This window comes from Leptidea sinapis, chromosome 25 (genome assembly GCF_905404315.1).
Source record: "Leptidea sinapis chromosome 25, ilLepSina1.1, whole genome shotgun sequence".
Taxonomy (NCBI): Eukaryota; Metazoa; Arthropoda; class Insecta; order Lepidoptera; family Pieridae; genus Leptidea; species Leptidea sinapis.
The window spans coordinates 10,367,818-10,383,291 of NC_066289.1; the positions used below are offsets into that span (position 1 = coordinate 10,367,818).

General features: G+C 34.5%; 1 protein-coding gene across 1 annotated transcript; it reads left to right on the forward strand.

The window, feature by feature from the left end:
* The first annotated feature begins 4,289 nt into the window (after window positions 1–4,289).
* Window positions 4,290–15,466, forward strand: LOC126972169 (ribitol 5-phosphate transferase FKRP). Its single transcript, XM_050818773.1, has 5 exons — window positions 4,290–5,322; window positions 7,255–7,437; window positions 7,840–8,012; window positions 9,611–9,890; window positions 11,288–15,466. Exons 1-5 carry the CDS (start codon window positions 4,564–4,566, stop codon window positions 11,408–11,410), a joined length of 1,518 nt encoding a protein of 505 aa, XP_050674730.1. The 5' UTR covers window positions 4,290–4,563; the 3' UTR covers window positions 11,411–15,466.
* The last annotated feature ends 8 nt before the right edge of the window (window positions 15,467–15,474 follow it).

Sequence of the window (15,474 nt, forward strand, 5' to 3'; positions counted from 1 at the left end):
TTTATTCGGATCATTTTTGTGAATGATCTGTTTTGGCTCCACAGTTTTGTACTTTTTGATATTCCATTCACTGTTTAGGATGTTCTTATCGCTTTCTATCGAACACGAAGATGTACCCGTTTCTTTATCAGATAGAATCTCGGCGTAGGTTTTGCCCACGCAATGACAAACTTTCTTCTCAAGCGAACTTATTACGAGTATCTTTACTATCTTGTTCAGATAACTTTTGGCCTCTTAAAATTGAGTTTCCAAATGAATTATTGCATTCGCCTGGCTATCTAAACGAGAAACTACATCCTCCTGCAATTTAATTAATTCGCCTCGTATCAAGTCGTCCGCGTCATGCTGGTCAAATGGTAATGGTGCAAATTTTACTCGATTCCCGCGCTGCACTTTAACATAATTCGGTGTAGAAAACGATATTTGACTTCCATCTGATATAATTCATCTATTTGGAGAGTCTACACATTCAGAACACATCCAGTTCTTTTTGTAATGCGCAATGTAAATGCGCAAAATAGATCTGTGTATATCAATTTTAAGACACTTCAAATAATATTTTTTCATGCATGTTTGTTTTGAACATTGCATGAATAAGTCATCCAGTATAGGCGAGCGGCAAGCGCTGCAATTATTGTTGGTCATCATATTTTCTAGTACCTACCTATTTAAACAGGTAATTATTTATTATGATGGAACTAACGTTTAAAAAGATATACTTATTTATTAAAAGGGAATGGTCTAGACTTTAGTTCATTTAGTTTTAACGATCACACAACACAAATAAGTAGGTATGCACGTGTCGCTTACGTGTTTAATGCACAGTAATGTTCAATGATTTTAGGGACAAATTACAGATTTAAGTTTAAACACAATATGTTTCACTAGTATTTTAGAATTACATATGTTAATACACCAATAACACATACTTTTAATCTTATTTAACTTCCAAATACGACTTATTATCACGGTATTTACATTAAAATTACGTAGCAAATCGGGTGAGCTGCTGTCCGTCGAGCACGCGCGAAACTTTTATGTTATATTATTATGTTGTTGATATTTCATCTGTTATCATGCCGATTGAATCCAAAGTAGCGGAAGAAATATTATCGTTGCATTAATTCTGTAAAAGAGAAAAAGACACTAATGCTCCTTTAATTTCATTTGGAAATGTCCGTCAACGAGTCCTTATTATCTTCTAGCGTCGAACGTTAATATTTTTTCCCACTTTATTGGAAACTTGGATGTCCTACCGTAACCACTTAAGAGACTGAGCGCTTGGAGGTTGAATAAAACAATTGCTTGAGTAGTAGAATACATATTTCAATTCAGGTACACGATATACAAGGTGGTTTTTTGAGAAGGGCGCTGATGGCCAAGTCGGACAAAAGTCGTGAAAGGAACCATGCCCTCGATTTATAAGAAACGAATTAGTGCATATTATTTCTATTGTTTTGGAATAGTGTTTTTAAAGTCGGCTGTTTTTATTGTTAATTTTTTTTTAATTTTCAGTTTTTTAGTCAATTTGAACTACACTAACTAAGAATGTGTCTAAATTTGTGCAGATCTACAAAATTTTGCAATGCAGCAATGAACCTTAGCGTATTGCAATATTATTACAGACTGTTTGAAATTCTGCCACAAATCGCATCCTTACTGTAAGTCGTTAAGGAGTTCCATTGATCATCATATTTTACTACGACAATTATTTGACCATAACAACGTTACGGTAAGTGACTCAATTATCCGGATAGCATATAAAAGATTCTGCCTAGTATCGTTAATTTGCTCCTAAGAATTGAAGAGTTCCGTTGCTTTGTCATGGATCCCATAAGCAGAACCATACAAAACTATCACCAAACTATCTTTGAAGTATATCCTTTCCAATAAAAATCGGAATTATCGAAATCGGTTGGCGCGATATTGAGTTATTCGTAAATTTGTTGTGCACTTATAGCAAATGTGAGACTTTTATGGTTTTCTCATGGTTGCCATTGTGATATCTGGACCAAATTTCAATGGGACCACAGCGGAAGCACCAGCTTCCAAATAATAAGAATTGCCAAAATCGGCTTACCCAGTCGAAAGTTCTGAGGTAACAAAAACACAAAAACCTTTTTTAAAAGAACGACTCTATTGTTTGCATTTCTGACTGTGTCCTTTCATCTGTCTCATTCTGACAAGCTTGTCTTGTCTGGGGACTTGTCAATAATTCTACGATATTTAATGAAAAATTATTCGATTTTATTAAATTACTTACGCTTTTTGCATATCAATCTTATATAAATAAAATAATCTTACCAATTATAAGACACACAGTTTTTGAGTCGTTAATGTATTATTTAAGGCACCTTTTATAGCACACTTAGGCTTGTTGATTGCCACACAGTTGACACATGACTAAGGAGAAAAGTGTGTTTACATTGTCTTTAATCACACTTTTGCCGTTCCGTTATTAGACTGCGAATAATATGTCCATATGTAAAGAACGTCATTGGACTACAGCAACGCTTCGCACAATCGAGTGCTCTCAAAAGTACTACTTTCACGTGATGCATGCAATCGATACCAACTGGTTGAAAATTAATTTTAATTGTTTTTTCTTTAACTTGCATTGATCGAAATGTTATTAATTATTTCCGTTAGTAATTGTGGTAGTTTTCAAATGCACCAGTAGAATGCCCTAAGTTCAGTGTTGAAAAAAAAAATAGGTAAATGTAATGTTTGTACCTTCATCCATTATATTTTCTTAACACAGTCTGAATGAACTTTTATTATTTCCAAAAAACTTCGTCGAAATGAAAGCTTTAAATTTTTCTTAACAATATACTATAATTTACATTATAGCAGTCTAACATGCCTTATGGTGACTGAAAATCAAAGTTAACGCGACATAAATATATTATGCACTGATAGTGGTGTAACTGTAATTACTACAAATAACATCAATTAATATAAATGTCTGATATCTTACCTTTAACGTTGATACCTTCGTAGAATTATAGATCGCAGAAATATAAATCACGTATAGTAGCCGTAATAGCATATTCAGATAGATTCGTTCTTAAAAGAACATATTTTATATACCCTAATATTGGCTCTTATAAGAACCGCTTAAACATCAAGTCTCGTCACGTTCTCTGGAAGACCGCAGTTATACTCACGTGACCAGTCATATGCTCCGCTTTACACAACCTCACAGAGAGGCCGTGCTTACGCTACCAAAAGTGCGTAGCTTCTATCCATTCAACTTTAATGCATGAGGCACACCAGTGAGTGACCATTGAGTCGCGTCGATTGAGTATACTTTATATTATTTTATACTTTTTAGTGCATATTATATCTATTGTTTTGGAATAGTGTTTCTGAAGTCGGTTGTTATTTTTTGTTAAAATTTTTTTAAAGGCCTAGTGAACAATTATTAGCCGTATTCACCACTTTAAGTTTTATTTAAGTTTTTTTTAACATTTAAAATTTCACAAAACCTGTGAGACAAATATATGTTGATGTCCGCTTACACTACATGTACCAAAAAGATACCCTGGAAAAGACATCTAAGTCTAAAAGACAAATTTTATTTAATTAAAGGAACCTAACTTTTAAATAACTAGTTTAACTAATTATTTTATGTAAATAAAAATTTTATATTATTAGTTTCTCTCATTACAAGTTAAAATCCAAATCCCTTTAGAACGTTAAGAAGTAACAAATATAAACACACGCCAATAAACATACAAACTTTCCCCTTAATAATATGGAACAGATTTTTGACTGAAAACGTAACAACCTCCGACTGAACAAATCTTGATCGGAATGGGAATAGAAATAGGGACAGACTTATAGCAACCCTCTTTAAAAAAATACCTAACTGCTACTCCACTGATCTCACTGTCCAAATCGGGTTCTAAATTCAAAATACGCAGTTCAATCTGAAAAAGTGTCTACATTGCTGCCTATTGAGCAATAATAATTAAAAAAACTGCAGTAACTTACAAAATATATATATCGGTCAGTAATACATAGCAGTCGAAGCTTATTATGCTGTCATTTGTGGCATGTGCCATAATTCGTCTTTGATTTTGTATGAGGTCCATTTTCTATATGTATGGAACGTCATTGCTGTAGTCGGAACATTCAAGCCTCAAGGTTTACGTTGAGCATGCCGCATAAATAATGCGCTTTAATGCTGTATTGGAAAACTACTCTGACAATATGTTATTGGTAATGCTTATAGACTTGCACCCCGAGCCGGTGCCACTTAAAAAAGACACCTTGACAAGTTGACATTTCACAGTGATAACAATAAAAATAAAATCATAATATTTTTGTGAACTTTGTTAGTTTGCAGCTCGTTCGAGTAAATAAATATATTACTTTGCGTTGTAATTTATAGGTAGTTTGTTGCTGATTTAGTGACTGCAAGAAGAATGTGTTTTCAACAAATATTAAATACAGAACATTGAATTACAATCAAGAAAACATCTGAAATGGCGCTTTCATTTTAAGGCTCTCAGCGGAAATGAAAGAAGAAATAGGATATTGTGTTTCCAAATATTTTGAATGAAATGGTTAAATCACAGCATGAAGATCCAGGCCAATCCATTATTCAGGGGTTGGATAACATGGAAGATGTTTGTATTTATACTTGGTGTGATAATTCTTGGCGCGTATCTGCTACCTCATGTCAAACTATACCCAATTGCTCCAGTAACTGTAACACCAACATTACAGTTGCGACTAACAAGACATTTATCTAAACTGGTGACAATCGTATTTCGGCAATACGAGGAATTTGAAAATGACATTGCTGAGAGCATACAATCTTTAGTTGCTCTGTATCCGAACATCCCAATTGTGGTATTTAGTCAGAGTCAACAATATCCACCATTTCAATTTTCGGTACCAAACATTACACTTCGTAATGTAAAATTTGTATCTTTAGACTTTAAGCTTGATGCCTCTCCTAGACAACTTAAGCCTTTGTCATACATTTCAACTGAATATGTATTATTTGCCCCTGATTCAATACGCATATCTCGCCGGGTATTCCAACTTGCGTTAACAACTGCATCTAAAGAACCATCACTTGGTGTTGTTATTGGTGTTGGTAGTACTCATGTTGTATGTCAGCAAGTAAGCTGGAATTATATGGAATGGACCTTGCAGTATAGCAAAGATGCTTCTGGAAAACTGTGTGATGCTGTGCAAGGACAGCATGCCACTTTGTTAAAGACATCATTGTTACATACACTCCCCGAACCTTTTTTGATGCCATTTCCTGAATCATTGTATCTTCAGACAGCGGTGAGGAAAATAAAAGTAAGCAAAAATGAAATTGATACATTGCATATCATTGCCATTGTTTTATAGAGCACTCCCTTGATGGGAGGCTTACATACAAAACTATTAATTATAGTTATATAATTGAAGCGGTTTTTCTTACTAATTAATTTATTTTTTAAATTTAATGATTTATTAAATTTTTATGGAAGAGTAGGACACACAAGAATATCTTAGTGATCACCACCATCCACACTCTCCTGCAACTTCTTCCTTAAAGACTAGTAAAAGTCTTTATGAAAGGTGTGCACACTTTTTTTAAGATACACCTGTCAAAAAGTGATAGATAAGGTACCTAGTAAGGTGGTAAGGGACCTAGCTGTTCACAGCGCACTGTATCCCGGATAATTCAAAGCAGCTCTATGTTGCATGCAGTCAAATGGTTTGATACAAATGATTTAAGTTTTCTTAAGAGCCTTAATCTTCATGCTAGATTTTGGCGAGACAACACATCATGAGGATGCCTCGTGTTGAGGCGAAACACATGTCAAATTGTTTTAGAAACAAATATTGGCTGAATTAACACTAAAGAAAACTTAAATCATTTGTATAATTATGGATTTCCGCAAAGTAACACCTAATTCAATAAATTTTCTCAAATGGTTTGAGCTGATACTCGCGCCATACCAGAGGAGACAACAATACTCCATATCTGGCTGGACCTGCGCTTTGTAGAGTGCTGGAATGTGAGCCGGTATTTATGACACTCAGCTTCTCCGAAGCCAATTTGGCTTTGCCTTCCACATGGCCATTCCATTGGCCATGGAATTGGAATTGCTCAAGATTTTGAGACCCAGTATTCTGATACTAGGTGAGGCTTTAAGGGAGGGTTTTAAAAGGTGTGATGAAGAGTGTGATTTGAACAAAAAATCATTGATATGTAGAAGAAACAGTGTAGGAGATAGCACACAGCTTTGGAGACCTCCAGCATTCACACACTTCGAGTTTTGAGCAAAAACCGTAGACTACAATCTATATTCTGCGCATGATCAAAGGCCTTTGCTATATCTAGGCCAACTGCCAGGCCTTCTCCCTTGCTATCGATAGCCGTAGCCCATCTATGTGTTAAGTATATCAAAATGTTGCTCGCCAACCGAACCATGGCAAAAGCTGTTCTATCTGTCGTTCATCAATGCCTTCAATGACTTTGGAGAACAGGGTGGTACCTTTCTTTTGCATTGGATGGACACTGGCTGACTAACAAGAGTCCGGGACTACCCCATTTGAATAGGAGTGGCGGCGTTAACTCGGGAGGCACACGTTCTAAGCATGATGGGAGAAATGCCATCCGGCCCGCTTGACTTTAAGTCCAACGAAAGAAGAGCTTTCCGATTAGTTTTCTGCTGAAATGTACTGGCATAAAGCTGACACTGTGGGATGGTCGCCGGTGTTTTTTCGTCATCGGCTCACTCTTTTGCCGTATGGGCCAGCGTGGTTTCCTCATGTGCAATGGCGGCAGGGACAGCATTGAAGTTACTAAGAACAGCAACGCCCAGAACTTGCGTGTTCCAGTTGGGTAACTAGAATACTGCTCGCCGATTTTGACGATGTGCTTCGATTTCGCACGTGCGATTTCCCGCTTAAAGATCTGCAGGCACTTGTGTTTCCTCTTTCTAACTTTGCAGCGAAATTAACACATCTATAAAATATTATTTATAGTACATGATTAAATATAATGACCATTTTATATTAAACTAGCCATTCCCGCCCACTTCGCTGGGCGAATTTTAATAGGAAATAAATTAATGAAGAAACGTTGGAATTCGAATACTAAAAGATAAATTTCGAATGGTGGTAGTTTCATGTCGATACGATTAGTGGATTAGGCTTAAAAGAAAAAAGAGAAAGAGCCTCAAACTAAGACCATTTTCAATAAATATATGTATACCTATATAGATTAAATTATTTCAGGTCCTAATAATTGAGGGTAAATTTAATTCAGGTAGGAGTATACTAAAGAGTCCATCATCCAAGCAGAAAGCTTTGAAACGAATTAGAGATTATAGAGTAGCTCTGTACAAACAACTTGGTGTAAAAGCCGTTCTCAAAGAAGATGGCAGAGTTCAATGGTATGGCTGTAAGAGAGAAACTCAGGTATGAAAACATCAAAATAATTTAATTTAATTTGTTTTCAGTGTTGGCAATGACTTTTTTGACACTTCTTTCCATGAAACTTTTCCGAAGCACCCCTTTTCCGTTTTTCTTTGTAGCTAGAGAGGTGAGGTAAGGTGAGTTATCTTCCTTCAAAATGCCGAGAAGGCGAGAGCCGATATCCTCCCTAACAAATAGGCATACCCGGCGTGTCGCCTTGAATTACACCCGTGGGTCGGTGTCTATCTTATTCTTTTTACGCCCTGGGGAAGCACATACATTCAGTCAGTTAAAAAAAATTCTGCCATGAGGACTTGACTAATTTTATGATGGTATCAATATATGAACATTTCTTTTTAATAAAAATATATAGCTAATAAAAATTGATATCATTCTTATTTTCAGAGATGTTATCCACCTGTGCAAGGAACTCCATCATATATTCTGTCTGGTAGGAATACACCTCCATGCTGTAGAAAGAACATTCGTCGCACCACCATTCACGTTCTACGGGCTCTGCTACAATCTGGTGCCCGATGCTGGCTAGAAACTACTTCTTTACTCGGCGCAGTGTTAAGGTACACAATAATTATCAGAGTTTAAAGAGCAGTAATCTATATGTGTAGAGTGTGTCCAAAATTACTTTCATAACATAGTATATCTGGTGCAGGAAAATGACCTTAAGTTTAATTCGAATACGAATTTCAGCTTGCTGCAAAAAAAAAGATCATTCAAAGGAATTGTGATCTTTTTTTTTAGTTGTGATGCATTTTCGGAGAGCTAAGAAAGGAAGTTGTGTTTTTAAAATAATCTGCAAGTCAAGTTTCATAACGTTTCTTCTTTGTTTTTAAGGCATATTAGTGGACAAAAACCTCAACAAAATATTTAAATAATATCGTTTTTCGTCTCGCATTTTCAAATTTGGACTGATTTTTTTTTTGTATTGATAATTTATTATCATTGTGTAATCGTTTTTATAAATAAAAATGAAGTATAAATTTATACTTTTTTAAATAAATTTTTGATGTTGCATTTTTGACTAATTTTGCAAAGTTAAAACATGATAACTCAAAAATTGTTCACTTTTGCATAATGTCTATAGGGTTAAAATAACTGCAAAAACAGTCACCCCTGTCACCCAGTAACGTCAATACGTCGGATTACCAATAACCCTGTATAAAGAAGATATAAAATGGGTTCCATTACAAAGCCTTGGGATGTTCCAGCTTTTATGTTAGTTATATTATAAAGTTTGAGCATTAATCATTTACCTTTACACTAAAATTTCTGAGTTTGAAGTATAATTTTCACAGTAAAGTAGAGTGACGGGGAAGTTTTTATTTATTTAATAAAATAAATGATAAACCTTATCGAATGCCTATTATACATCAAGTACGGCGGCATATTGATATAAAAGTACTGTTCCCTCTCTTAGTGCTTGTCTAATTTTATTTGAATCCTGATGTTCTTGTGCAATCGTTGAATGACCAGTTCTGATTCCAAATTGATGTTGAGCAATGCAACAATAGATATATTGATACAATATTAAGATGGTTTTTTAGTCTATGTGAAATATTTGTCTACATAGTTTTGCTTCTGTGCTGCCCTCATCCAACGTATTCCGGCGATCTTAACCAGATCCATTATGTGGGGGGCCTACCAACACTGTCTTCCGGTACGTGTTGGCCATTCAAGGACTTTACTGTCCTATCGGCGATTTGTCCGTCGAACTAAGTATGTGTACTGCCCACTGCCACTAGTTTCGCAAAATTTTTGAGCACACTATTTTGATTAATCTCTGGGAAACTGGCATTGCTGAATGTATATACAGTATACTAGCTGACCCAGCAAACGTTGTATTGCCGATATTAAAATCGCGATACAAAAGTAACTGTTGGTCGTAGATGGGTGAAAATTTGAAGTTGTATGTACTTTTAATGCTGACTCATAATCAAATACATTTAAAAAACGAATTCATAAAAATTTAAAAAAAAATCCCCTTAACATTTAGCGGGATGAAAAATAGATGTTGTCCGATTCTCAGACCTACCCAATATGTACTCAAAATTTCATGACAATCGGTCAAGCCGTTATCGGAGGAGTTCAATGTTTAACACCATGACAAGAGAATTTTATATATTAGATGTATTCAATTGTTATTGTGATTAACTTTTAGGAATGACCTGTTGCCATGGGCAGAATATGCAGAAATAGGAATACATTCAGCAGACTTAAAGCAAGTATCATGGCTTCAAAGAGGAGGGGCAGATAATGATGGGTTTGTCTGGGAAAGGGCTACAAAAGGACATTACTACAGAGTTGCATACTCGGCAACAAATAGGGTCTATGTGCTGATCCTGCCGTTCGTGCCTAAGAATGGTACAATGTGGCCAGCGGATTGGGTGATGGCTCATCAGAGAGAATTCCCCGAGAGACACTTGCATCCACTAGCACAAGTAAGGCTTAGTAATATGCATATTACCTACTGTAACATAAATTATAGACACTAAAGATATGAAATTCCATACAAAATTTTACAATTTAAACTGTCCATATGATCCATAAACCTTTGGTCATAATAACACCTTAATGTACGGTTTTTTTTTAATGGCTCTGTCGACCCTGTCTGGGTGGAGAGGATTTTTATTTAACTAATTGAAGTGCAGGTATTTTTAAAAGCACTTGACATACTAAGAGTAGGTACACACGTCATTGAATTTGCTCTTTTTATTATTTACGAATTACAAACAAAAATATACGATTAATATGCTGAAGTTTACAATATGATAGTGATAAAATTGTAATTATTATATACCGAAAATAGAGGGGGACCTTTCTATGTTATAAAAATGTTAATTCAACCAACACTGTCGGTCTGACACTGTTACAAGTTTCAACCACACTGAACACAAATATGACGTTTTCTTCCGCATTTATCACGGGGAGTGTTCCGAAGAGCTGTTTTACCTGATCTACCTCCACTGTGCGCTTTTCAAGGAGCTTTCTTCCACGTACTACAAAGCTGTGGAATGAGCTTCCTTGTGCGGTGTTTCCGGGACGATACGACATGGGTACCTTCAAAAAAGCGCGTACACCTTCCTTAAGGGCCGGCAACGCTCCTGTGAATCGACTGATGTTGCAAGAGAATGTGGGCGGCGGTGATCACTTAACACCAGGTGACCCGTACGCTCGTTTGTCCCTCTTTTTCCATAAAAAAATGAGACCTGTTTATTAGTGGCCATATATATGTCTGTTGCAGTTTTTATGCCTATTTCATTATTTATATATACTAGCGAACCCGACAGACGTTGTTCTGTACACACGTCTTAAATTTAAAAAATCGGTCCAACCCTTAGTTGGAGTTCACTACGATACACATGGGGGTAGGATAATTATATATGGACTCAATTGAGAATCTAAACCAATCTCAAATTCACTGGAACACACAAAAAATCGGTCCAGCCGTTTTGGAGGTACTTAAATTGTGAATCTAAACCATCCTCGTATTCACCTGAAGACACACAGAAAGTTTCATTAAAATTCGGTTGTTGTAAATGTTAACTCTATAATATGTTTATGTTTAGCACTAGGTATTTAATTTAACATTGTAATTTTCGGCACTATAAGTCTTCTTTTTAGTAATTATCTAACATTAAAATTGTAATTTTGTGACTGTTTGATGCCAAAATAAAATAAAATAAAATAAATAAAATCGTCCCAGCCCTTTAGGAGGAGATCACTATCAACACACGTACAAAAGAATTATAAATATAAAGATATTATATATTCGATTAAATGTAATACCTAAGTAAGAGTTCACTCTTATTAGTTCTTTTTTCCTTTATCATTTCAGATACAGTTCGGTGGACGAGATGCGCCTGCTCCGAATGACGCTCGCGTATTCCTCGATCTCAAACTTGGAGCTAACTCCCTCGAACGCTGTCAGAAAATTGGACCTAAGATCATATACCCTTAATCACAGAATGCGAATACGCTCAACGCTATAAAATATAGATTTTAAGAGATTTACGTTTAAAACGTTATATTTATTCAGCTGTTCCAAAGAGCAATACCTATGTTTAAAATTATTAGTTTTTAAAGAAAAACTAAATCTATTCTTTCTATTGGCTTTTGTGGAACCACAACTCGCCAATGTCATGTTTCAGTAGACCACCAAGCTTAGCTCGCTCGCTGCGGTAAAGATGGCTCTAGTCGTTAGGTTAATATTATAAATTAAATTTGTATCCAAAATTTATGGACGATGCGGGGGACTCAGGTTAATATATACTCAACTATTACATCCAAACAAAGGTTGGCTAACGTAAAAAAAATAAGGAATATCATAATGAAACACTCATAATTATAGAAAAACATTCCAAACCACAATCATGTCGAAATTGAGTTAAGAACACAAAACTGGTCACGTGATTGTTATAAACAGACTGAAAAAAAATGGCAGCGACACTGTCAGTCTCTAAATGGCATCATGACTTAGTAGCCCAACCCACATGTATGGAATACACTAATACTTATTACACATCAAACACGAATTTTTTAAAATGTATTGTTTGTGGCTTGGAACGTTTTTCACGTACCATGTCCAATTATTTCTAATTTTTTTCGTAATCTGAAAATTACAATAAAATTGCATAATTATTTTACATAAATTATAGTAAAAGTATTAAAGATTAAAATATAAATATAATTAAGAATATATAACAATTCTCTTACTTTCCTAGTTCTTAAATGTATAATATTACTTCAGTGATTTTAAGTTAAGAAAATAACGAACATAGACAATTTGTTTATACTTAATTAATTTAAATATTTATTCGATCTTTATTGTGATATTAATTCAGTATTATATATAGATACAGTTTATATTATATATATTCAGTATTATATTATATATAGATAGATAGAAAAGATAATATATTGTACAAATAATTTGTATGTGATTATTTTAAGATATTCATCATTATTGTTTAGCAATTTGGTTTAAGTATTTTAAGACCGGCATTAGTATAAATTCTGATCTCAAATCTAGTCAATTTTTATTAGTTTAAGGGAAATATTAAAAAGAAATGTTTAATTGTTATAATTATATTTTAGGAGGTAAGGGTTCGATTTCGCTGTAGTAATGCAACTTAACCAATTTAAAACCTATATCAAAACACAAATCGGAAACAAATAGAAAAAGTTGTAATTTCTTGCTTTCATTGCTACGTACGGTTGCAACGCCCCGGATATTGAGGGACTTGCAGCAATTGTGTGTAAAATGTACGAATAAATTAAGAATTGTCAAATAAACAGCAATTAGGTGGCAGTGGGAGGCTCCTTTGCACAGGATGCCGGCTAGATTACGGGTACCACAACGGCGCCTATTTCTGCCGAGAAGCAGTAATGTGTAAACTTTACTGTGTTTCGGTCTGAAGGGCGCCGTAGCTAGTGAAATTACTGGGCAAATGAGACTTAACATCTTATGTCTCAAGGTGACGAGCGCAATTGTAGTGCCACTCAGAATTATTGGGCTTTTCAAAAATCCTGAGCAGCACTGCATTGTAATGGGCAGGGCGTATCAATTACCATCAGCTGAACGACCTGCTCGTCTCGTTGCCGTATTTTCATAAAAACAATAATGTAAGAAAATACTTACCAATTTTTTGTTGTATTTTTATTAGTAAACTTTATTGATTGGATCAGTTGACGTAGTTGTTTCAAATTCGCCGTTCTGTTCTTGTCTATTAGTCTCTTATTTAGGTTTCTATGGTTAAACTTTACAATAAATGAATTTGAGTGTGAGAAAAGGGAGCACTTTGTTTTGTGAGGGATTTTGTTTGGAACATCCTTCAAGAACATTCGCTGTAGGATAGTGACAAAATTATCGAAACTACTCTCCGCTTTGCTATACTAGTTTATCGCCGAGGGCTGAAAATGCTTTTATACTTAGATTATTTTTACGTCATAAGTCTCTTGCTATTCGACAGCCGATAATAACAGGCCAGGAATATTAGTTCAGTGTAAGTGACAAGCTACGTCTTACACTCGCAATTCGTATGACACTTTCTGCCTTATTCATAATAATACGCTTTTCGAAAGTATGAAGCTATATTAGTTAAATCGTGTTTTAAGCCTATCGAACGTTCGATAAAATTCCTTATTCATATTCGTTACATAAATCTCCCATAACTAATACGTCTCTATAGTACGCAATGTTGCCATTTCGTACAAAAAACATGGTTTTAACTAATTTAATGAGGAACTGTCAATGGAAACAGACATCTTTTCAATGTCAATGGTTTGTCAGTTGTCAAAAGTCGACGTTAAAATAATTTCAAACTTTAAAAACAAAGTTTTGAAGTCTGTTGTTTGTCAATCTATGACGGATATCCAACAACTTTGAGCGGGAAGCTATATAACACATTATTTAACGAACAGCTGATCGATGTCGGCCATGTTTTTTTTGCGTTCGAGTGCTTAAAATAGGTTTATAGAAGGGTCCTAGCTACTATAAGTCACGTCAGCTTTATCGAAGAGATAATGAGCGTTTTAGCTCTAATATGCGATTATGAGTACCATTTTTTAACAAGCGTATATTAGCGATGTTTTAAATCTCCGCTAAGTCATTCTGAATAAGACAGTTTGTGTTTAGTGTGCGTGAATTCTCAAAGTTAAGGTTAGTTCTAAATTAAGCTGTAATAGTCTATCTAGACGTATAAATGATCCAAACGTTTGTTAGTTTTCGTATTTTCACTGCGTTCGTTATTCACTTAGTCACTTACAATCAAGCCATTGTTGAAAAATCCTTTTCTCTATGTTAAGATGTACTACACCTATCTCTGATAAGATATCCATAGCACAAATAGAGTAATTATAGAGTTATCTATTTTATTAAACTATGTTCGCTAATAGTTGATAGAAATAATATAAATAAAATTTATAAACTCAATAATTATTATCGATAAAACCTCCCCTCGTACCACTAAATTTAGATTGCGATAAGCGACAGTCGCTATTTCGAAAAGTTCCATAATATTTATCAACTCTCGGCGAATATACGTAAAATCGTTATTTTTTTTGTAGTTATATTCATAGAAAAGAGTTAATTGTATGCAAAAAATGCACTATTTCGATAAAATAATACTTATTACTATACTTTGCATTAAACAAATCACAGCCATTTTTTGACAATAATAATATAACCAATCATTAATTTTGTGAATATTTATAAAAACAAAAGCAACATATAAAATTATTTATTATTCTTATTTATTCTAGCCGTCGACGCTCAAGACACGTACCTATTATTTAAAGGATCTTGTCCATTTACTTACAATATACTAGCGTATAGACAAAGTGCAAGAGAGAAGAACATCTCCTTCGGAAATACAGCAAGAAAGAAATCGGAAGGGAATATATTGTTAATGTAACCGATTTTGATTATAAAGTCGTAAAAAGTCAGCCACCCATGGCATCCTCAGTATTTTGAACAACAAACCTCAAGCTAACGTACACATTGAAAATTGGTCAGATTATCTGACCTGTTGTCGGCTGTTAGGTACTGTAACGCGTGGGTCCTCCCTCAAACGCGGGATCGTTGTATAATAAAACAATGTTACTTCTTTAATACTTCTATATTCGCTGTCACTTTCTATTATTATAAATATTAAATATTAGGCTAAAGGCTTCATCATTATCACTTCTCATTTATATTGTCTTATTCGATTGTTTTCTCATCCGCGTCAATATTTTAAATTTGAATCATATTCTATTCTATTGCTTGACGGCCAACCATAGAACAATGAGTTCTTATATGCGGATAAGAACTCCTTGTTACAGTACCTACGTTAGTAAATTCTAATTTGTCTATGATCTTGTGCCGATGTCGTGCGCGACCTTAAATTCTTTAAAGATCTTTAAAAAAAAAAGTGTTTCGAAGCGTCGGTGACTAATTTAGCAGTATATACATATATATTATATTTAATCAGGATGTATTATAAAGCTTTATTGACAAATAAAACATAAATGAAAACTATGGTG

Bases quoted from the DNA above. Each gene is read 5' to 3' on its own strand.
- LOC126972169 (XM_050818773.1), top strand. From the start codon at position 4,564: ATGAAATGGTTAAATCACAGCATGAAGATCCAGGCCAATCCATTATTC. The intron at 5,323-7,254 runs GTAAGCAAAAAT...AAATTATTTCAG, and splicing joins CAGCGGTGAGGAAAATAAAA to GTCCTAATAATTGAGGGTAA. The intron at 7,438-7,839 runs GTATGAAAACAT...TCTTATTTTCAG, and splicing joins GCTGTAAGAGAGAAACTCAG to AGATGTTATCCACCTGTGCA.